Source organism: Dipodomys ordii, unplaced genomic scaffold, assembly GCF_000151885.1.
Source record: "Dipodomys ordii isolate 6190 unplaced genomic scaffold, Dord_2.0 Scaffold247, whole genome shotgun sequence".
In the NCBI taxonomy this organism is placed as follows: domain Eukaryota; kingdom Metazoa; phylum Chordata; class Mammalia; order Rodentia; family Heteromyidae; genus Dipodomys; species Dipodomys ordii.
In genome coordinates, this window is record NW_012267463.1 from 882,624 (window position 1) to 906,445 (window position 23,822).

The 23,822-nt window shown below is 34.7% G+C and overlaps 1 protein-coding gene across 3 annotated transcripts in view; it reads left to right on the forward strand.

The window, feature by feature from the left end:
- The window catches only part of LOC106000849 (phosphorylase b kinase regulatory subunit beta), a 110,788-nt gene that overhangs the window by 6,668 nt on the left and 80,298 nt on the right, over nt 1-23,822 (forward strand). For all 3 annotated transcript variants that reach the window (XM_013036072.1, XM_013036073.1, XM_013036074.1), the window contains one exon: nt 18,636-18,725. In XM_013036072.1, coding sequence (XP_012891526.1) covers nt 18,636-18,725 — 90 coding nt within the window. The remainder of the gene's footprint in view (nt 1-18,635; nt 18,726-23,822) is intronic.

Below are 23,822 nucleotides of genomic sequence, written 5' to 3' on the forward strand. Positions count from 1 at the left end.
GCGCTGTCCCTCAGCTCTTCAGCTCAAGGCTAGCGCTCTACCACTTGAGCCACAGCACCACTTCCGGCTTTTTTCTTTTTGCTTATGTGGTGCTGGGAATCGAACCCAGGGCCTCAGGCATGCAAGACAAGCGCTCTACCACTGAGCCACCTTCCCAGCCCCTCCAATTCTTTTCTTAGACATGTTTCTCCTTAAATATTCTTCCGATACTCAAGCTGTACAAGCTAAAAATATAGCAATTATTTCTCTCTTTTCTTCACCTTTGTGTGTGTTACTAGGATTTGAACTCAAGGCTTGCTTCCCAAGCTTATACTCTTATGGCTGAATCAAATATTTACCCTAGATTTTGCTGTTTGTTTGTTTGTTGGTTTTCCAATTAGGTTTTCGCTTCCTGTCCTGGTGGTGCATGCATGGGTGTGCCATGTTCCCTTCCCTGCATCTGGGATAGCAGGTCTAAGCTAAGAGAAGGGGTCCCTTGAGGCCACTGTGGCCTCAAACCATGTTTTCAACAATCTCAGCCTCCAAAGTACCGAGAATTGCAGCATAAGTCACCAGTGATTGACTATTGTCATTATTTAGTTCTTCTGTGAATCTTTTCTACTCTATCTCTAAAATGTGTACCAAATCTTTTGATTTTTTTTTTATGAGCTATTATCCAGTCTCCCTCATCCAAACTACTTTCATCTCTGGTCTAGACTTTGACAGTATCCTGGTTTCCTATCTGCATATTCTTGTTTCCCTGTAATCTGTTCTCCATTCAGCATATTAAAAATGTATGTCAATCACATCACTTTCTTCCTTAGGATCTTCTCATTAGATCAATATTACCTTAAAGTCCACAATCCCATCCCTTGGGCAGGGGGTGAAGGGAGGTAACAGAATCCATCTGACCTGTCTCTTTCCTCTCCTACTTCCTCTGAGAAAGCTCCTTTCCATCCTAGTAGTTTCTCAGCCATGCTTAATTGTTGTATTGATGACCACTTTGTCAGTCATATAAGTTGGTTTGCTGACTAGAACTTGGGGTTCACTGCTTCTGAGCATCATTGTGAGTGAGTATGGTAAAGTCATACTGGGACTGTAATCCATGTACTGTGCTGTAAAACATTTGAACTTACATCTCCTATCTATTTTGGCAGCTGTTTTCCAGCCTCCCTTTTCCCCATCTTCCTTTCCTTGCCTTACTGACTAATATTATTTTACTTTCTACTTCTATGAAATCGTTTCTAGCTTCCATATATGAATGAAAACATTCCGTACCTTTATATGTCCTACATGTTTTATTAAAATGATTTTTTCTGATCTATCCATGTTGCTGCAAATTCTTTTGTTACAGTTCAATAATATTCCATTACATATATAAGTCATTTTTTCTGTTGAAGGATACCTAAATTGATTCAGTATCTGAGTTGTGAGGATCAGTGCTCCTCTAATATGCATTGAGAATGCAGATATCTCTTTGACATACTGATTTCATTTACTCTGTATGGATATCCAGTAGTCAGATTTCTGGATTATATGGTAGTTTATTCTATGTATAGTTTTTGATAATGGGTGCACTAATGTATGGGTGCAATAATGTATGTTCCTACTCAGAGTATATGTGTGTGTATGTATGTGTATAGTATACATATATGCATGTATACATATATATGTATGTTCCCCTTTTTCTAAATGCTCACCAGCATTTGTTATTATTTTTTGTCCTTCTGATCTCATTGTGGTTTTGATTTGTGTTTCTCTCATGAACATGTTTTATATGCTTATTGACTATTTTGTATATTCTTTGTAGAATTGTTTGTTCAGATCCACTTGCTTAATTCTTTTAAAATTAAAACTTCACTTTGTTGCTACTGAATTGTATTTCTTGTGTATTTTGGATAATATTTGCTTTTAAGAATCATTTGCAGAAATGTTTATCCTTTTTTGTAGGTTATCCACAGAAGAGTTTAGAGTCTTGTTTCTTTTTCTATGCACAATTTTGTTTAATAGAGTCCAACTTTTCTTCCCTTTTTACATTCTGTCCTTGTCTGGTTTTTGTCTCATAGTTATGCTGGCCTTATAGACTGAATTTGGAAGTGTTTCCTTCCTTTCAGTTTTTTTGGAATAATTTAAGAAAAATTTATGTTAGTTCTTCTTTAGAAGTTTGGTACAATTCAACAATGAAAGCATCCTGTGTGGAACTTTTCTTTGTAGGGAGATTTTTTACTGATTCATATTTTCTGCCTTTATGGTTTACTTTTGTCCAGAAATTCATCTGTTTTTGTAGGTTTTCCAATTTGTTTAATTTAGATCTTAATTAATTTTCTGGTGCTTTTTCTTTCTATGCTATTTGTTGTCCTTTTTCTTTTTTTCAGTCTGGGTCCTTTCTGTTATTTCTTCTTGTTAATTTTCTTTCTCTTAAACTTAACTCTTCATATGTTGATTTTTTTGGGGGTGCGTTCTTGAGACTATTTTGTCATTTTTGTTATGATCTTTGTTATTTCTTTTTAATCCTTTTGGGTTTACTTTGTTCATGCTTTTCCAGTTTAAGATGTATTATTGAAATATTAAATTGTTTATTTGAAATTAGTTTTTCCCAGTGTAGGAACTAAATACTATAAGCATTTTATTCTTTTTTCTACATTATGTTTCCATGTTTGTTTCATGAGATTTTTTTAATTTCCCTTTTCATTCTTTGTCAGCTTGTTGGTTGATTGTGGTTTTTACTTTTAATTTTTTTGCTATGTTAATATAGGTTGCTTTACTTTTTATTTTCTCTTAAGCAAAAGTAACATATTTAATAGGTGTTGAATAAAAGAGCATCTTGTGTCTAAATGATTGTTAAGTCTTCAACAGTGTTAGACTTTGGTACTATAGATTTGGGTAAGTGACTTCATCTAGAACATCAGATTGAGAAAACTGTTGCTCTTGAGGTCTTTGGGCACATAAGAAATAGAGCCATGCCCCACTCGGTGATACTTCTTTTTACTCAGCAGGCTTTTGTGCTTTGAGGTAGTATTTAAAAATATGCCTTCTTGTTAATATAGTTATTGAAAATTTTTATTTAAATAATTTTATTTGACATAAGTATTGATAAACTAATTATTTGTATTGATATTCCTTCTGTTTTGATTATAGTTTTTCATACAAATCAGCCCTTTTAAAATATGGCTTAAGGGGCTGGGAAGGTGGCTCAGTGGTAAGAGTGCTTGCCTTGCATGTATGAGGAGGCTCTCTATTCAATTCCTCAGCATCACAAATGCAGAAGAAACAGGAAATGGTTCTGTGGCTCAGGTGGTAACTAGCCTTAAGCTGAAGAGCTAAGCGACTGCGCCCAGGCCCAGATTTCAGGCCCTACAACCAACAAATAATAATAATAATATGCCGGGTGCTGGTGGCTCATGCCTTTAATCCTAACTACTCAGGAAGCTGAGATGTGAGGATCACGATTCAAAGCCAGCCCATGCAGGAATGTCCAGGAGACTCTTATCTCCAATAAACCACTTAGGAAAATGGAAGTGGCATTGTGGCTCAAGTGGTAGAGTGCTAGCCTTGAGCTGAAGTACTGAGGGACAGCACCCAGGCTCAGAGTTCAAGCCTCATGACCGAACAAAAAAATAAATAATAATAGAAAATATGGCTTAAATAAACTTGCTGAGTTTATGTATACATGTTTTTACTTACTTATATTTTTCAGTACTGGGGTTTGAACACGGAGCCTTGTGCTTGTGCAGCTGGTACTCTAGCACTTGAGCCACACCTCTGGTCCTGTGTTTTGTTCTGTATTTTTGTTTTGTTTTGTTTTTCAGTTTTGCTCTGTATTTTTTTGTTTGTTTGTTTTTCAGATTTCTGAGTGGTTTATTGGAGATAAGAGTCTCACGGACTTTTCCTGCCTGGGCTGGCTTTGAACCAGGATCTTCAGATCTCAGCCTCTGGAGTAGCTAGGATTACAGGCGTGAGCCACTGGCACTGGCTTTGTGTATTTTTGAGATAGAGTTTTACAAGCTCTTTTGTCAGGCTATCTTTGAACCATGCTCCTTCCTCTCTCAGACTGAAGCAGGTGGAATGACAAGCATGAACTATCCATGCCTAGCAAACACATTGATCTTAAAATGTAAAAACATTATATTTCCATTGTGCTAAGCTTTGTAAATCACTGATAACAAATAAGTTTCCAGGTTAATTATTTTTAATATGTTTAAAACAAGAGAATCTTCTTTCACATTTTTATAGGAATCAGGGTACAGGGATTTCTTATCCACATATACATAAAATGTACTTCGATTAGAGTCACTTCCAAACCTTCCAAACTTTCTTCCTGCAAACCTTCTACCCAAAGCAATTTTAACATGTCATTGTTCCATTTTCACACATGTACAGGAAGTATTTTCACGGTATTTCTGAGACAGTGTCTTGCTATTTAGCCCTGACCCTTTCTGACACTGATCTTCTTACCTCTATCCCAAGTGCTGGGATTACAAGAGAGTACCACCATTCCTTGATATGGGATCTTTTTATGTAAGTTTTTATCTGTTTTTTTTTGTATCAACTCAGAGAACATTTTCTTTGCTTATGTTATACCATTTTCATATAAACATACTTTGAAGCCCAATTAATTTGTTATATCCACTTAATTTTCAATAGTCTTATAGCTTTCATAATAACCATTTGCTCTGTGATTACAAGTGATAGAAAATTAATCATTGTAATTTGAAGGAACAAAAAAACTACTTAAATTTTAGAATTTCTCAATGGACTGTCTTGCTTTATTTCAGTGTATGCTACTAATGATCATATCTAAGATTTTGGATCAAACTTAAGCCTTTTAGGTAAAAAAAAGTAACATTAAAAGATTTTACTTTTGAATATTTCTTGGATATTTTCTCCCGTCTGCATTCTGATGTTATTGTCTGATGTTACTGTCATGTCTAGGGCTCACCCTTTTTCTAGAAGGCCTTTATTATCAACACTTACCCTTCTAAAGTTTGGATCATATGACACTCCAGTGGCACTCCATTATCTACAGTGTAAAATGTAAACCTGGAATCTGCTGTTTAGCACCTTCCATTCTTAGGCTCTGGATAGGTTTCCAGCTTCCACTTCTATTACATTTTGTGCTGCAGTGTTATTAATCTATTTGCAGCTCCCAAACAGTTTACTCTTTTTCTGACTTCTGCACTTTTCTTATAAGGTTCCCTCTGTACTAAATAGCCTTTCTCTGTAATTTTGGTGCACTCCGTAATCATTTATTATTTCCAGTGATATCTTAAGTATTTTTTGACAACTTTCTCCTCTTATACCCTAGATTGCAGTCAAATCAGTTGCTCTACTGATTCCCATGAAACTTTTTACATACTTCTTTTGGCTTTGGCATCAGTGTATTGCTATTAGAAAGCAAAAATGTTTCCTTATGTGAGTTGTTAAATTCTTAAGATCAGGGTCTAGCTCATTTCCTATAGGACTTGGTTCAGGGGACTAAGAAGTAGTGTAGGAATAAAAGTTGAATGAATGTATCTGTGTAAAAAAGTAACAGAATTTTGATACAGAATGAACTTTGCCATGTGTTATCTATAATTATTTCACTTTTTTATTTGGTCAAATTGTTTTCCCTCAGCTTTTAAATTATAGTCTCGTTATAGTAAAATTTTATTTTCCCCACTGTGATGTCCAAAAGTTTCAAAGGTCAGGTTCAAAACAAATACAAGCCAGACACTAGTAGCTCATGCTTGTAATCCTAGCCACTCAGGAGGCTGATATCTGAGGATAGTGGTTCAAAGCCAACCCTGGTAGAAAAATTTCCATGAAACCCTTACTTCCAATAAACTACTAAAAAAAAAAAAAAGCTGGAAGTAGTACAGCACTAGATTAGCACAGGGAAAGTATCAGGGACAGTGCCCAGGCCCTGAGTCCAAGCCCAGGACCAGCAAACAAATAAATACAATAAAGAAGCAAAATTGTGATGTGAATAACTGTCAGTGTAATAACTGTCACTTGGTAAAAACATTTTTTATTTGTTCACTTAAACAATTTTCATTTGTTCACTTAAAGGGAGGACAGCATTTCTGAGGATTCTGTTTGCTTTATTGTCTTACATAAACCCTTAACAGTCACTGAATTGAGTTTTGCTTTCTATGTAGGGGAATATAGAGTTAATCACAAAGAATATGATATATATTGTTATCAGAATATAAGTCACCGATAGTTTGTTTATTCTTTAGTTTGTTTATTCTTTAAAAGAGAGAACAATACAATTTCATTTAGTAGACATCATCTATCTCAGCATAGACTTTACCTAAAATAAGAAGGAATTTGAACTTCATATTTAAATATTTAAATATTCCTCCCTCCCTCCCTCCCTCCTTCCCTCCCTTCCTCCCTCCCCCCCCTCTCTCTTTCTTTCCTTCTTTCTTTCATTTTCTTTCTTTCTTCTTTTCTTCCATAAGGTAGAAATGCTACCTCTGTAAAGCTCTGAGTCTCCTTGAATGCAGATTGTGATTCAGCAGATAGACTCTGAGAGTGCATTTTACAAGTTTCTAGACAAAGTCTTTGCTATTGTTTGATACTTTGCAATTTAAGAAGCATTAAGTCCATCTATATCACTGCATTTGTTGAACAGAGTTCATCCTTGTATCTTCTCTGTCTTATAATTTAAATCTTGAACCCTGAAGTAAAGATAAGTCACATTCTGAACTTTGTGTGTTGATAAACATATCACTATTTGCATCCTTTTTTTCCGCCCTTCATTGTATACAACCTCACAGACAACTGTGGTTGTTTCTGTAGCTGGTTTTCACCACTTCTACCAGTTAACTGCTCTACTCCAGGCTCTAACTGCTGGCCTGGATTTAGGACATCTAATTTAAGCCTTTGGTGTACATTAATAACATGTTGAATTTGCCACAGATGCTATTGGAAAGGACTATATTCCTGTCTAATTTCCTTATCATACATGATAACAACAAACATATTTGGTGATCCCTTCTATGTCCAAGTGGATCATATAGTTTCCATGAAAATGAGGAGCTCTACTTCTGGATGTAATGTCCACTTCATCTTCCAGGGAGTTGTCTGGGCACATTGAATGGAAATGTGAGGCATAATTTGTTAGCCCTAAAAATTAACCAATTCCCCTCTCCCCAGTCCAGTTTATTTTCCATAAATATTTTTTTTACAAACTGAAGCAGATTACTTGGTGCCTTGTCATTTTGGAATCTCTTGGTGGTGGGGATAGTTCCTTTCAGCCTCTTCATAGCTCATGCAGCTCTAAAAGCAACATTATACCAGTAAATACTGGCTTTCAAAATCTGTTTTTCTAGTTATTATTGTAAAGGGTTTTAAAATTTTACAATAAAAATGAAAAAAATCAGGTATAGAGTAATTTTCTTTGACAAATAGAAGAAATAACAAACAGTCTTAAATCAACTACAAAAAAACTAACAAGGTCAAGACTAATTTGCATTATAGTTTTATGTTCCAAAAGTAGCATGGTTTTATGGGCTGTAGTATAAGCTGAATACCTTACATATCCATTGTCATGACTCTAATTTACATCTCAATTTTTTGCTACAATGAAGTCCTCATAACTGAATTACAATGCAAATTAGAGTACATCTGATTTTTAATAGCCTTAGTGTTCATCCAGAGTCACATTCCTTTAGTTTTATATCACATAAAATAATTAATCGTCCATAAAAATATGGTTAAGTTAAGCTACACTTAGTTTGGCATTTTAAGCCAAACTAGTTAGTTTGAATAGTGTATCAGTTGATGAATTATGAGTTAAAGAATGCACATTTTAGTATTCCAAATCTGTAATTTTAAATGTATGTATTGAGATGGGTTAATTTAAATTTGAGTATCTTCAGTATACACTTATTTCTTTTAGCATCAGTTTTTAATTGTCCATGTTTATGGGGCACAGTGTGGTAACTTGATATTTGTGTATGCAGTGTGTAATATATTAGGGTAGTTAAAATTTCTTTCCTTAAGCTTTTATAATTAAAAAAAATATGTTTGTATTTGGGCTTGAACTTAGCTTAGGGCCAGGATATTCTCGTTTGGCATTTTTCCTCAAATCTGGCAGTCAGCTTCTTGAGCTACAGCTCTATGTTGACTTTTTAGTGGTAAATTGGAGATTAGAGTGTCACAGACTTTTCTGCCCAAACTGCTTTGGAACCTCAATCCCCAGGTCTCAGCTTCCTAAGTAATTAGAATTCTAGGCTTGAGCCCCAGCTCCCAGCTCTAATCTTTCAAACTTTAAACTAATATGAAAATATATATAATGTCTTAAAACAGAAAAAATGTGTATATTAATATATGTATTTTTTGCTTTATTATGTGATGATTTGATTCCATACTTTCTATTTATGTTCTTTTATTTTGAAGCAGGTTCTCACTTTGCCAAAGATGGCCTTAAACTTTTACTTTCTTTTTTTTCTCATCAGTCATGAGACTTGAACTCAAGGACTGGGTGCTTGTCCCTTAGCTTTTCCTTCAAAGTTAGTGTTCTACCACTTTGAGCCACAGTGCTGCTTCCAGTTTTCTGGTGGTTAATTATAGATGAGAGTCTCACAGGCTTTGCTACCAGGGCTAGGTCCAAACAGCAGTTCTCAGATCTTAGCCTTCTGAGTTGTTAGGATTACAGGAGTGAGCCACCAGCACCTGACACATGTTACACTTTTTAGTGATTTTTATTTCACTTCCCAAAGTGTTGAGTTTAATTTTTCTTCTGTACAGATAGCAGGTTCTGTGGGAACAAGGTGGGTTTTTCTTGGGTTTTGTTGCCCCCATATTAGAGCCTGTCTCAGCCACCATTTTCTGTCCCAAACCACCTGTCCAGGGATACCCAACTTTCCCTCAGACTGTTGCTTTTCTGCCCTAAGTAATGCTTCTTCTGATATCATTGTTAGAGCATGCTTGTTATCTCCAGTTCCTGTGTAAGGGCACTAAACTACCTGTAACAACAAGCAGTAGCTTTAATAGCTCGTTTCTTCTACTCAACTATTGTTTTCTGTTTCTTAACCATCGCCAATTATTTAATTTGCTGTTTTAAAAATTATTATATGAGGCATCACTATGTAAGTCATTAAACAAAAAGATCCTGATATAAATTTGACAAAGCTGCTTAATGAAGAATTAGTAGATTTCTTATTTTGTGCCTACTTCCCTCAACTTCCAGCAGTCATGATAGAGATTAATATGAGAAAGGGAAGAGAATTAGTATTTAATAAGCATCCTGTTTGTTGTTCTACTTAAATTTTTATTTAACTCTCATAATGCTCCATTATATGATTTTCCCCATTTTTCAGATGAGAAAGCTGAGTTCTGAGGGAGCAAAATGACTTGGCTATAATTGTAGCCTATTTCTTCTGTATTTAAAATTAAAATTTTTTTCAGAGCTCTTACTTAAGACAATCTTCCTTGCTGGGTGACTGTGTTATACATGCGTATTCCTCCTTACACAGGAAAGGAGAGATTGGAAGGATCACAGTTTCCTGATCTGGGACAAAAAATTCTGCAAGACTATCCCAACAAAAAATGCTAGGTGTGGTGGTGGTGTGCAATGCAGTGTACCTGCACCTTCTAGCCTTGCAGGAAGCATAAATAGGAGAGTAAAAATGCAGGCTGGCAAAAGTGAGACCCCATTTAAAAATTAATTAGAGCCAAAAGGCTCAAGGCATGGCTCAAACAGTGGGAACACCTGGCTAGCAGGCATGAGCTTTGAATGTCCCCTCCTTCAATAAAAGACAATCTTTCTGTAGTTTGTTGATTCTTTGGGGGCCAGGATAGGGAGTGTGTTAGGTGACCTCTCCTTTACTTGGTTGAACATTGGACTTAATCTTATTCACTTATGAGTGAAAATTAGCTTGTATGAGGTGTGGCTTGGATTTTATTCAAGAAAGTTTGAATATTTAGTATTGAAGATGGGTTTTAAAGGCAGTTCCTCATCATAGACCTTCAGCACAACATTTGAGCTAAACTCACATGGTACAATAGAATAAAGTGCTGTCAGGACCGTTTTTAATTATTAACAACAGTATTCATTTAAATGCAGTATTGAATTTTACCAGAATGAGAATATAGAATTGTCTTTACCAAAGTGTTAAGAATGTTAATTAGTTTTCTGTGCTTTTAACAAAATACCAGCATATGAAGGAGTAAGGTTTATTTTGTAACATTTCAGAAATTTTAATCCATGCTTGCTTGGCCTGTTGCTTTGAGCTTGTGGAGGTACATAAGAGAGGGTGTCTGTTCAGTTTACAGTGGCCAGGAAAGAAAAGCAGAATAAGATACTAGAATCCCAGTACTCCTTTCAACACTATACCCTTAATCACTGAGCATTTTCCCAATAGGCCCCACCTTCCAAACAAAAATTACACTAACTCTCAATAGTTCCATAGCCCAGAAACCAAGCCTTTTATTACTTAGCCCTTTGGAGTGACAGATCAGATCCAAGCCATAGCAGGAAGTAGTGAATGCTAGTTAGTTGCCTTCTCATCAGACTACAGTGAAGTTTATAATATTGGCTAAGTAAACAGAGGCAAGGAAAATTTATCTTTTCAAACTTAATACTGTTTTCCAAAAGGTTTATAGTCTGTTTGCATTATCAGTATTTTCTCTTTATTTAATTTTTAAATTTTTTAATTATTATCATTAAGCAATTGCAGAAAGGGATTACAATTCCATAAATCAGGTTATGAGTATAATGCTTCTTGGTTAATGTATTTCCTTCCTTCATTCTATCTCATTTCCCATTTTCATCCCTATCCTTAAGTTACATAGTTCATTTTGTACATAATGTACATGGAATATAATGAGTACATTTGCTCACCTTTCTTCCTTTCATTCTTGTACTCTCCCCCTTTTCCCAGCTCCCAAAACATGTTTTCACTTCCTGGTATATGTTTTGGTAAGCACTACTTTAGCTGTTCAGAGGAATTACACCTTCATATTTCTCCGCTAAATATACCCTCCTTTAGTCTGTTTGTGTGTTAATGCATTGACCCCTGTATATGTTATGCATAATTGTATGTAGATCTAACTTCCACATACAGGAGAAAACACACCGTTTGTCTCTCTGAGCCTGACTTACTTCACTTAAGTCTGTGTATTTCCCTGAAAATGACATACTATTATTCTTTCTAATAAATGAGTAAAATTCCATTGTGTATGCATACCACATTTTCTTGATTAAGTCATTCATTGTAGTGCATAAGGCTGTTTCCACAAGTTGGCTATTGTGACTAGTGCAGCATTGATATGCCAATATCTTTACTGTATTCTGACTTGCAATGCTCTGGGTAGATGCCCAAGAGTAGTAGTATTGTTGGTTTTTTAGTTTTTTGACAAATATTCAAACCTCCTTCCACAGTGGTTGTACTAGTTTACATTCCTATCAGCAGTGTAATAGGGTTCCTTTTCCCCCACATCTTTGCCAGCATTTGCTATTGTTCAGAATCTGGCCAATCTTACTGAGGTGAGTTGGAATCTAGTGCGTGCGTGCGTGTGCGTGCGTGTGCGTGTGCGTGTGTGTGTGTGTGTGTGTGTGTGCACGCGTGCACGCTTGCACGCACCAGACTTGGGCCTTGAACTCTGGCCAACCTTACTGAGGTGAGTCAGAATCCAGCATTATATGTGTATGTGTGGAGCGGGGGTGGGCACCAGTCCTGGGGCTTGAACCTCAGGACCTGGGTGCTGTCTGAGTTTTTGTGCCCAAGGTTAGTGCTTTGCCACTTGAGCCACACTTCCACTTCCAGTTTTTTAGTCATTAGAGATAAGAGTCTCACAGACTTTCCTGGCTGTGCTGGCTTTGAACTGTGACCCTCTGGTCTCAGCCTCCTGAGTAGCTAGGATTACAGGTATGAGCCAGCAGTGCCCAGCTTCAATGTTGTTTTGATTTGTATTTCCTTTATGGCTAGGGAAGTTAAGTACTTTCTCTGCTTATTGGCCATTCTTCTGAGAAGTCTCTATTTAGTTTCTTTGTTCATTTATTGGTTATTAGTTTCTTGAGATCTTATATACTTTAAATATTATGCGCTTGTTGGATTTATAACTGGTGAAGATCTTCTCTCACTCTCTTGGGTGTCCTTTCAATTTAGTAACTGTCCTTTTCTGTACAGAAACTTTTTAGTTTGATGTAATCCTATTTATCAAATGTTTTATTTATTGTGCCCCTGGGACTCTCTTCATATGAAGTTCATGCCTGTGCTGATAAGTTCTAATATGTCTCCTATTCAGCTTATACTCCTGCAGTTGAAACTAAACTATGAGCTAGACATAATGGTGCATACTTGTAATCCAGAAATAAGGAAGGAAACAAGGAAGCAAGGAAATAAAGAGAAAAAGAGGGAAAAAAATCAAAACTTTTAACTTCATTTTATTTTGATTTTTTTATTAGTATTCAAGACTTCCTCTATTTATATCTTTATCAGGGTATTAGATCTAATAAGAAATATTAATTATACTGCTTACTTTTGTCAAGACTAGAATGTTTATTCATCAAAAGTGAAAATGATAAGTGGATATGGTTCAAGTCCATATTTTCAGTGTTGAAAGAATTTTTTTTTTCTGCCAGGCCTGGGGCTTGAACTCAGAGCCTGAGTGCTATCCTTGAGCTTATTTTGCTCACAGCTATTGATCTACCACTTGTGCTACAGCACCACTTCCCTCTTTTTTGGTAGTTTATGGACTTTACAGACCAGGCTGGCTTTGAACCATGATCCTCAGATCTCAGCATCCTGAGTAGCTAAGGATTACAGTTGTGAGCCACTAGTACCCAGCTGAAAAATGTTTTTGTAGAGTAAATTATAACATAACAAAATGCCTAAGCTAATATTTTATTGCAACAGTAATGGGACACGTAATAAAATATGTTTGGTGAAGATTGAGAGTGCTGTGTAGGGAATTAATTTTCATCTCTGTGTAGTTAGTTAATGGTGGTCTAATATCATGTCTTAGAAGCATAGAATTTAAAATTTTTACTAATAGCATGAGGATGAAATAATTGCCCCAAGTTTCTCTTGAGAAATGATCTATATTATGATTAGTAGTATCCTTCATAAAGTGTTTCACTTAGAAAACTATATTTTTGATGTGTAAAGCTATGTATTCTAGTTATGGAGTTATTGGTTAGATCATTTTTAAATCTTTCTTTTTTGATTTCATGTAGATTTTCTTTTATAAGGAATAGCCGAAGAATAGGTACCCAAGAACAAAACAGAGAGAGTGTAATTATTTTATGGGCAATTTGTGTTATTGGTTAATTAATTTTACTTAACTTCGTGTGCCTGAATCACTGTAGAAGTTTGAAGTATCTATCAATTTCACACTGTGTCAAGCATCATTGGCAATAGGGTTATAACAATGAATAAAACCCTGTTGACCTCACCTGTAATCTAAGCTACAAAGGAGGCTGAGATCTGGACAATCATGATCTGAAGCAAGCCTAGATAGAAAAGTCCATGTGTCTCTACAGTGTAACCAATACAAAGCAGGACTGTAGGTATGTCTTTAATGGTAGAGTTGAGCAAGGAATTCTAACACCATTGTAGGGAAAGGATTAGGATTGTCAGGATGAAGCTAGGATTCACAGATACAAAATCATAATACATTATGGCAATGTACTCCACTGGAATATAAATAAGAAGATAAATTAGAAAGCTAATTGAGTAATTGGTATTCATAAGGTCAACACATGAAACATCAACCAGATTGAATGCCTTAAATAGATTTTATGGGCCATGCTCTTTCTCTAAAGGTCACTGGAAGAACCTAATACCTTTTTATTAAAAATAAAATAGAAACAGTGGAATGACCTTTTCACATTTTATTTGACTAAGTTGAACAGGTAAATGTGGCTTCATTTTTATAAAACTATGTTATTCATATTTACCAGTTTATATTTTGTACTTAAAATACATTTCTTACCTGGATTACTATCAACTATAGAGAAGTACAGAGTTAAAAACAAGTAAGCAAATGCAGTTATTATATTCAATGCACATTATGTAAAAATTGAGCTATATAACTTGAGAGTAGAGATAGGAGGGGGAAAATGGGTCAGAATGATGGAAGGGATAACATTGACTAACATGCATTGTACTCATGACTTATAGAATTGTACAACTGCTTAAAAATTAAGACAAAAAAGAAGATTCATAGTAGCTGGTCTTTTACCCTATCTCAAAAATAATTAGAGGAAAAATGAGGCTGGAGGTGTGGCTCAAATGATTGATAGCCTGCCTGGCAAGTGTGAAGGCCTTCGGTCAAACCCTAGTGCTGCCAAAAAAAAAACTTCCTTGAATGTTCAAATGAAATCTAATAATAGGGTAAGTGTCATTAAGTAAATAAAATAATAAATATATAAATAATAAAAATAAAAATGGTCCACATATACATATAATTTTGGATCAGTCTACTGTTTAAGGCAGAAGAAAAAAAAATAAGGGCATTTAGCTCATCTTAGGAAAGCTCTTTCTTTTGGTGATAGTTTATGATATAAGGAAGAGAACCATACGTATAATTCTTCTTCAGTGAGATTTGTGTTAAAATTTGTACTTTTTTGGGGGGCGAGGGGCAGAGCTTGAACTCAGAGCCTGGGGTCTTTGTGCACAAGTCCTTTACCACTTGAGCCACAGCACCACTTCTGGCTTTTTCTGAGTGGTTTATTGGAGGTAAAAGTCTCATGGACTTTTCTAAAAGCCCAGGCTGGCTTCGAACTGCAGTCTTCAGATCTCACTCTCCTGAGTAGCTAGGATTACAGGTATGAGCCATCATAATAATTTCTCTGTACCTCGATTTAATATCAACCTTATAGTCTTGTCAAGACCTTGAAATTGGATAATTTATTTAAATTGTCAAATATCTTATATAGTGCCTAGGCATTCTTTTTCCCATTTAAAAATTATTTAAGTAGCAAATACCTTTTTATATAATATTTAGATGGAGCTATATGAAATAAAAATCATGTTCCTTCCCTCAGTAGCAAACAATATTTAACAATTTTTGTATATCCTTTTAAGTTTTCAGATGTATTTAAATTGTACATTTGCAAACATATATAGTTATGCTTAGTTTTGTAACATGTAGAATCATACTGTTCATTTCTTGCTGTGTGTCAGTACATTTTTCAGTTTATTTATGTTATTCAAATATGCTGAATTCCTTTAATATCTCCAAGGCACTTCAGTTAATGAAAATGTCACACCTATGTATTTATTCTCATATTGAGAACACACTTATTCCTTAAATGTTTTAAATTTCTGTGCATGATGAAACTGAACAGAAAAAGAAAATCAATTTCAGCTTCTCTGTTTCTCAAGAAGGTATCAAAGATCTTGAAGATGCTGAATGTACTGTGATATTTTAAAATTTCAAACTTTTGAACTACTTGATTGTCATTTTTTTGTTACATTGCAATTTCTTTAAATATCCCTTTGAGTCTTTGCAAGGTTTTACTTCTTTTTTGTTGTGTTTTAGGGGGATATTAAATTTCATGAGTATATATTAGTTGGCAAAGGGGTTTCATTGTGAATTTCCAAACATGAGTACAGTATACTTTGTTCAAATTCAGCTCTTCTATTGCTTTTCATCATTGCCCCTCCCATCAGTTAAAATAATTTTAACAGGCTTTGTTATTCTTCCTTTTTTTGTATTTTCTCTTTTACTTTTTTTTGTTATTTTAAGGTGATGAACAGCATAGTTATAGTTAAATAAGTCAGGTAATAAATACTTTTCCTTTTGGACAGTGTCACTCCTTTCTTTGCTCTCAGCTTATTCTACTTTCTTTGTTGTTGTTGTTGGTCCTGGGGCCTGTACTCTGGGCTTGGGCTCTGTCCCTCACCTCTTCAACTCTACCATTTGAGCCACAGCGCCACTTCCAGCTTTTTTCTTTCTGCTTATGTGGTGCTGAAGAATCAAACCCAGGGCCTCATGCATGCAAGGCAAGCGCTCTACCATTGAGCCACCTTCCCAGCCCCAGTTTGTTCTACTTTCATACATGTATATAAAGGTACTGTGACCATATGCAACCTCCTTTACCCTTTTGTTACCCTGCCTCCTCCTCCTCATACTTACTTATAAAATATTTTATATAACTACAATGTATACATAAATGTATACTTTACATTCCTTTCATTCGTTTATAAGGATTAAACTACTTATGATAAAAGATGTCATGTTTGTCTTTCTTAGACTATATATGAGAGAAAACATGTGATGTTTGTCTTTCTTAGTGTGGCTTATTGTGTTTTAATATGATAATGTCTAGATCCATCCATTTTCCTGAAAAAAATGTATCAACTCTTTGTGGTAGACCCCATTGTGGATATATGCAACTTTCTTTATTCATTTATTGGCTGATAGACACCAAGGCTATTTCCTTATTTTGAATATTGTAAATAGTGCATATGTAAACTTTGGCATTTGTTTCTGTTGTTATATAGGAGCTTCTTAGTATATGTGCTGCCAAAGTGAGCACTATAGGAGCTTGTTAATGTGATGTGGTCCCACTTTTTAACTGTTCTTATTAGTGTAGCTATTACAATTCTATTCAGATAAGTGTTTTTATGCCTATATAGCAATTTTAAAATTTCAGATTGTATAATAATACCTTTGATCTATTTTTAATTGATTTTTTGTACAATATGAGAAGGAACTGGTATCAATTCTTCTTGTACATGTAGCTATGCAGCTTTCCCAACATGAAGTGATTGTTTCTTTTCTAATGTTGATTTTTGGTGCCTTTGTTGAATATCTGTCTGATGGTACTAGCTGTGTAGGTGTATTTCTGGCTGTTCTACTTTCTCAGATTGGTCAGTGTGCCTTTTTGTACCAGTACCATGCTATGCTTGTTACTGTAGCTCTGTAGTGTAATTTGAAATTACATATTGTGATACTTCATACAATTGCACAGGATTGTTTTTGCTATTTGGAGTCTTCTATGCTTCCAAAAGAATTTCAGGATTGATTATTCTATTTCAGTGCAGAATATTATAGGACTTTTGATGGGAATTATATTGAGTCTATAGATTGTTTTCAATGGCATAGCCATTTTCATATTCTCATCCATAGACTGTGTTTCTATTTTCTAGCATCTTCATCTTCTTTTCAGTGCCTGTTGAATGCAGGAAGGCAGAAGACTGAGATGGGCCATTGTTTTTTGTGTAGGATGATGCTAGGAGTCATAATGATCTTCCAGTTCTCATATCTTTCAGTTTTTTACTACAAGACTATTTCACTTAGTGATGTTATGAAGAGACTTTTCTGAATCTTTACCCAGAGCACATTGTTTCCTATTCCATATTTTTATCTGTAAAACATTTTACTTTCCAAAGAAGATAATGGAATTTTTGTCTGAATGAATAGATTCTTTTTGTTAGTTTCTTTATAGTATTTATTATTAGCCTAAACTTAAGATTATCAGTAACTTGATTTAAACCTGCATACCACACATAGCAATTTTATGAAAATAAATGCCTTTTCTTTAAACTTATAATCTTGATTGCATGTCTAACAATTTATCTCTCTTCTTCTTTTTTTTTTTTGGTCTGTCGTGGGGCTTTAACTCTGGGCTTCGGCACTGTCCCTCAGGTCTTCAGCTCAAGACCAGTGCTTTATCAGTTAAGCCACAGTGCCACTTCTGGTTTTCGAGTGGTTTATTGGAGATAAGAGTCTCTCGGACTTTCCTGCCTGGGGTGGCTTTGAACTACAATCCTCAGATCTCAGCCTCCTGAGTAGCTAGGATTACAGGCGTGAGCCACCAGCTCCCCACTATCTCTCTCTCTTTTGAAATAAATTATAGATTCATTTTTTGTGTTATATCATTATACTATATGGTATACATTGCCTAAAACTAGAGATAGATGAATGTAACCCTAAGATGTTAAAGATTTCATAGTGCTTTTAATGAAAATGAGTGACAGTACTTAGTCTAATGTTTAAACTTTCAGACATTTTTCTTGCACTAGTTCAGTAAGTACAGTAGTCAAGTGACCAATTTTCTGTATCCATTTTGTGGCATATTATCATGAATATTTTGTTTCCTGTAGTTTTTGAGTTTAGAGTAATTTTCATATCTGAATAAGAAAATTGATCTCTATTTACAATCCAGATACTAAGTCAGGAATATTACTTATATAGGAAAAAGTTGAGATTTAAGTATTTCAGTATGAAACTAACTGAATTCTTTTTTTACTGTATCAATTTGGAAAATGTGAGAATAATCCTTTTTCTTTGAGGTTATTGGGTATAAGCATTTGTCAGAATATTACTATCTGATGAAGCATTAGCATAAGAAATAAGGTTAGGATTTAAGGATCAATAATTAGATATTCTTCTTACTAATGAAAAATTAGCTTGTGACTACCACAGGAGTATTAGTGATAGTTGAGTTGTTCTACCAACATATATACCAGAAAGTTGGATCAAATGCTGGTTGTAATGGTGGGAGTGCCCTGGGACAGTTAAAGTTCCTCTCTGCTTATTTTCAAGACTGCCTTCTTTTTCCTTCCCTTAACAGAGTTTTGGTACTAGTAAAACATGGTCATTCAAATATGAAAATGAAATTAATATGTTAAGTAGTGCTTCTTTGTTTCAAACCTTTCTTTGTTTATCTGGATGATATGACTGAATTTAATTTCCTTTAATTTTTCTTGTAGGCTCGGTTTATGAACCTCTGAAAAGCATTAATCTTCCAAGAACTAATAATGAAACTCTGTGGGATAAGTTGGATCATTATTACAGAATTGGTAAGCAGAGCTTCACGATTTCCTAGTTACATTGTCTATATTATGTGCTTGATATTATTCTGTCATTTTGATGTTGGAATGGTTTCAATATTTATTCCATTTGCATATCTGTACTATAACTGAGGGAATCCTGCAAACATTCTGGCTTGTAAATAATTTTATAAATATATATGTGTTTGTATTTCTGTGTATATGTGTTAAATATTAATGTATGTTAACAGACATCGTCAAGTTCTCAAATTTGGTAATGCTTAAAAAGGCTAAGGAAGACACAGAAAATATATGTATACATGTTTCTGCATACATTCACACACTAACAGACCCTCACCATAGGAAGTATTAAAGAAATCATACATATCAAAGAGGAAGATAAACACAATTAGGAAAATGATAGGAAAAAATAAGCATTTCACTACGTGAGTACTTCACCTGATGAAGAATAGGAAAATCATAGATCATAAAACAACAAAATGAAAAGCAAAGCTATATATCTTTCAATATTAACACTGAATGTAAATTTCTTCAATTCTCCAATTACAAGACATAGAATGGCAAGTTAGATTTAAAAGCAAGACTCGACCATTTTTTGACAACAAAGAATGTATTTCACTGACAAGCACAAACATTAGCTTAAGGTAACCAGATAGAAAAAGATCTTCCAAGCAAATGGACCCAGAAAACAGGGCTCACTTTACTATTATCTGATAAACTAGACTTCAAAATTAGAAGAGATATGTCATTTCATATTAATAAATGGTACAATTTCAAAATTAGAAGAGATATGTGATTTCATATTAATAAATGGTACAATTTATTGAGGCAAAACTTATGTGCATGAAATATGCCCAACTTTATTAAACTAAAAATCAGAGATAAATCCCTAAGAGAATAATAGTTGAGAACTTTAATATCCAGTTATCAACAATAGTAAGTAATCCACACAACAAAAATCAACAAAGAAACCTTAGGATTAAATGACTGTGTATACCCACTGGACCTAATAGACATCTATATAGATTTTGTTCAGCTGCTTTGCAGTATACTTTCTTCTCAGCAGCCAATGGAATTCTCTCTAAAATAGATTGTATTTTAGGACATGTAGTAAGTATAAGGACATTGAAATAAATTTTTTTTTTTTTGGTGGGATATGGGGCTTGAACTCTGGGCCTAGGCGCTGTCCCTCAGTTCTTCAGCTCAAGGGGAGCGCTTTACCACTTGAGCTACAGTTCCACTTCTGGTTTTCTAGTGGTTTATTGGACATAGGAGTCTCATGGTCTTTCCTGCCCAGACTGGCTTTGAAACGTGATCCTCAGATCTCAGCCTCCTGAGTAGCTAGGATTACAGGCTTGAGCCACTGGCTCCCGGCCTGAAATAATTTCTTATATTGTGTCAAACTATTGTGGAGTAAAACCAGAAAGAGCTAAAGAAATTACAGAAAATATCGTTAGATGGATATTAAACAACAGATTGTTTTGAATCATGATTATGTCATAAAAGAAGAAGAAAAAAATCAAAATGTTTCTAGAATATGATGAAATGAGAACACAGATCTCTAGAATTTTGGGGATATAGCAACAGCAGTGGTCAGAGGGCAATGCAGAGCTATGAACATCAAAACAAAACAAAGAATTTCAAATAGTCTAACACCTACATCAAGATTATCTATCGGTCTAAAATGATGTAGCATACCTACATCATATGGCATAATGATGAACTTCAATGTCTTAGAGAAATAATAATAAGCCACTTTCTAATTTAGCAGATAGAAATAATAAACTTTAGGTCATATGCACATAGCTATTGAGCTGTTGTGATCCTCCTTTGGTCTTGGTCTCACTGTGTGAATGTTTAGGGTCCTGCTTAATTTATCATGTCCAAGTGTAATTTTTTCTCTCTTACTATCCATTGTGTTTACTTGTAGATTTCTAAGCACATTCTAATTACTACAAATGAGGGAAACCATGCAACCTATGTTTCTTTGGGTCTGGCTTACTTTGCTTAATATTTTTTCCAAGTCTTTCCATTTCCTTATGAATAGCTATGTGTATATGATCGTATAAAATGATGTTTATTGAAATGAACTCCGAGAAATGGGAACAAGACAAGCTTTTGTTTTCTTTCTTTTTTCACCTCCTTTGTTTCTGTTTTTTATTTTCTTCTATGTAAGTTTATCTGTTTTGGGGAGATTAAAGGGGAGCACAGGAAAGGAAAATGAACTGTACTATTTCTAGGGGGAATTATCGGGGAAAAAAATGAGGGAAGAGATGACACTGCTCAAAAAGAAATGTACTTATCACCTGAAGTATAAAACTGTAATCCCTCTCTATACATAACCTTTCCAGTAAAAATAATTGATTTAATAAAAAGAAAGAAGATTACATCAGAAATTCATGAAATGGAGACTAACAATATTATATGATGAAGCAATAAACAAATAGTGCTTTGATAACAAAATTAGGTTTGCTGAAACCTTAACTGATTTGACTCAAACATAGAGGAAAAGACCCACATTAATACAATTAGAAATCAAAACAGAATATCACAAAAACTACCAATGAATTCCAGACTCCTTACAGAATACTTTACAAAAAAAACCTTACATTTAAACTGGGTGGCCACATGCAGAAAACTAAAAGTCTAGCATGTCACCATATACTAGCATCAACTCAAAATGTGATTAAAGACCTTAACATCAAACCTGGAACTCTGAAACTACTTCAGGACAGAGTAGGGGAGACACTTGAACTTACAGGCATTAGTCAGGAACTTCCTAAACAGAGTCTCAGGGTCACAACAAATTGGAGAGAGACTCGACATATGGGACTACCTTAAAAAAAAATTTCTGCACAGCTAAAGACATAAATACCAAACTAGAAAGACACCCAACTAATTGGGAAGAAATTATTTACCAGCAATATATCAGACAAAGGCCTAATATCTATTATATACAAGGAACTCAAGAAACTAATCCCTGCCAAATCTAACAAACCAATTATTAAATGGGCAAGGGAGATAAAGAGAGACTTCTCAGAAGAAGAGATAAAAATGGCAAAGAAACACATGAGGAAATGTTCATCATCACTGGCTGTAAAGGAAATGCAAATAAAAACAACACTGAGATACCACCTTAGCATAGTCAGAATGGCCCATATCCTAAATTCAGCCAACAACAGATGCTAATGGGGATGTGGAGAAAGATGAACCCTATTGCATTGAGGGTGGAAATGTTCACTAATACAACTACTCTGGAAGGCAGTCTGGAGGTTCCTCAGAAAGCTAAACATAGATGTTCCATATAACCCTGCCATACCACTCCTAGGCATCTACCCTGATCAACAGGAACCAGGATACAAGGACACATGCACCTCCATGTTCATTGCAGCACTGTTCATAGTAGCCAAGATGTGGAAACAACCCAGATGCCCACCACAGATGAGTGGATCCCAAAATTGTGGTACCTATATAGAATGGAATATTATGCAGCCATTAGGAAGGACAAGATAATGACACTCTCAGGGAAATGAATGGAGCTAGAACAAATCATTTGGAGTGAAGTGAGCCAAGAGCAGAGAGGCAAATGGCACATGATCTCCCTAATATGTGGATTTTAAATCCAAAATGCAAGGAGATAAGACAAAGTAAACAGGACTCAAGAAACAAAGGACCTCCACTCAATTTTTCATATCATTTCTAAAAGACTCCGTGTGCTTGACCACATATATGGTATATATACATGTGCACATATAAGGGAAGGTAAGAGGAAGTCACAGAATCAGAGGGAAATAGGAATGTATACAACAGAGGGGCCCATCAGCTGCACTGAATGAACATTGATGAAAATGAAGTAAGCAACTCAAGGGCAATGATGGGAGGAGTGGAATGAGTGGGAAAGAGGGAACAGCTTACACGAAGCAAAAGGAAAGAAATGTATATATCACCCAATGTGGAAGAAATAGTTGTATTGTCAAAGCTCATAGAATTCACAAACATTATAGATCATGATAATGACAATTTGCCTGATGAAAGTTACAATGTGTTTGTGATGTTATGTATCACTTAATGTCAATAAAAAAGTATTTAAAAAACTTACATTTGATGGAAGTTGCATATATAGAAATAAGAGGTACATTTCTAGATGCATTTGACCTACCTTAATTGAATCGAAAGAATATAATGCACATAAACAAGTTTTACTTAAACAGTAAAAGTCCAGGACCCAATAGGTTCATTACTGAATTATATCAGACCTTCAAGAAGTACTAACATCAATGCTACTCAAACATTTCCACAAGAGAGAAATGAAAGGAACACTAATTGTCATTCTATGAAGCCTATATTACATCCATTGGATATCTAAACACTGATATAACAAGAAAAGAGAATTATAGACCACAATATCTTTGAACATAAATGCAAAAATAATCAAGTACTTGCAAACTGAATGCAATAATTCATTAAATTATGCACCATGATCAAGTTGTTTTAATTCCAATGCTGCAATGATGGTTTAATATACATAAATCAGTAAGTATAATATAAACATAAATAGAATCAGCCAAAATTATATAACATCCCATTTGAAACAAAAAAATTGACAAAATTCAGTACACTTTTTGATAAAAGGACTGAAGAAACTAAGAATAGATGGAATGTACCTCATCATAATGAAGAGGGATAAATAATAAATTCTATATATGACAAACCAATAGCTAACATGAAATGGAGAAAAACTGTAGTCCTTTCTGCTAAAGTGAAAATCTTCCAATCTCAGCCTCCTAGCTGGGTTTACAGTTGGAATCTACAGGTATTCAGCTTCTTCCTATTCTTACTCAAAATAGTACTGGAATTCCTAGTCAAAGCTATAAGGCAAGAGAGAAAAACGGATTCAAATAAGAAAGAGCTTCATGAATATAGCCAGATATAAAAAAGTTACATATATGTGGGGGGGAGTATATGTGTATGTATGTATATATACCTATATAACTAAGCAAACACACACGTACACACATACATATTGTATATTAGTAATCAGAAAGTACTGGATTTTGATCTGTTCTCTATTTTTTCCTAATCCTTCCTAACTTGTGAATAATTTAA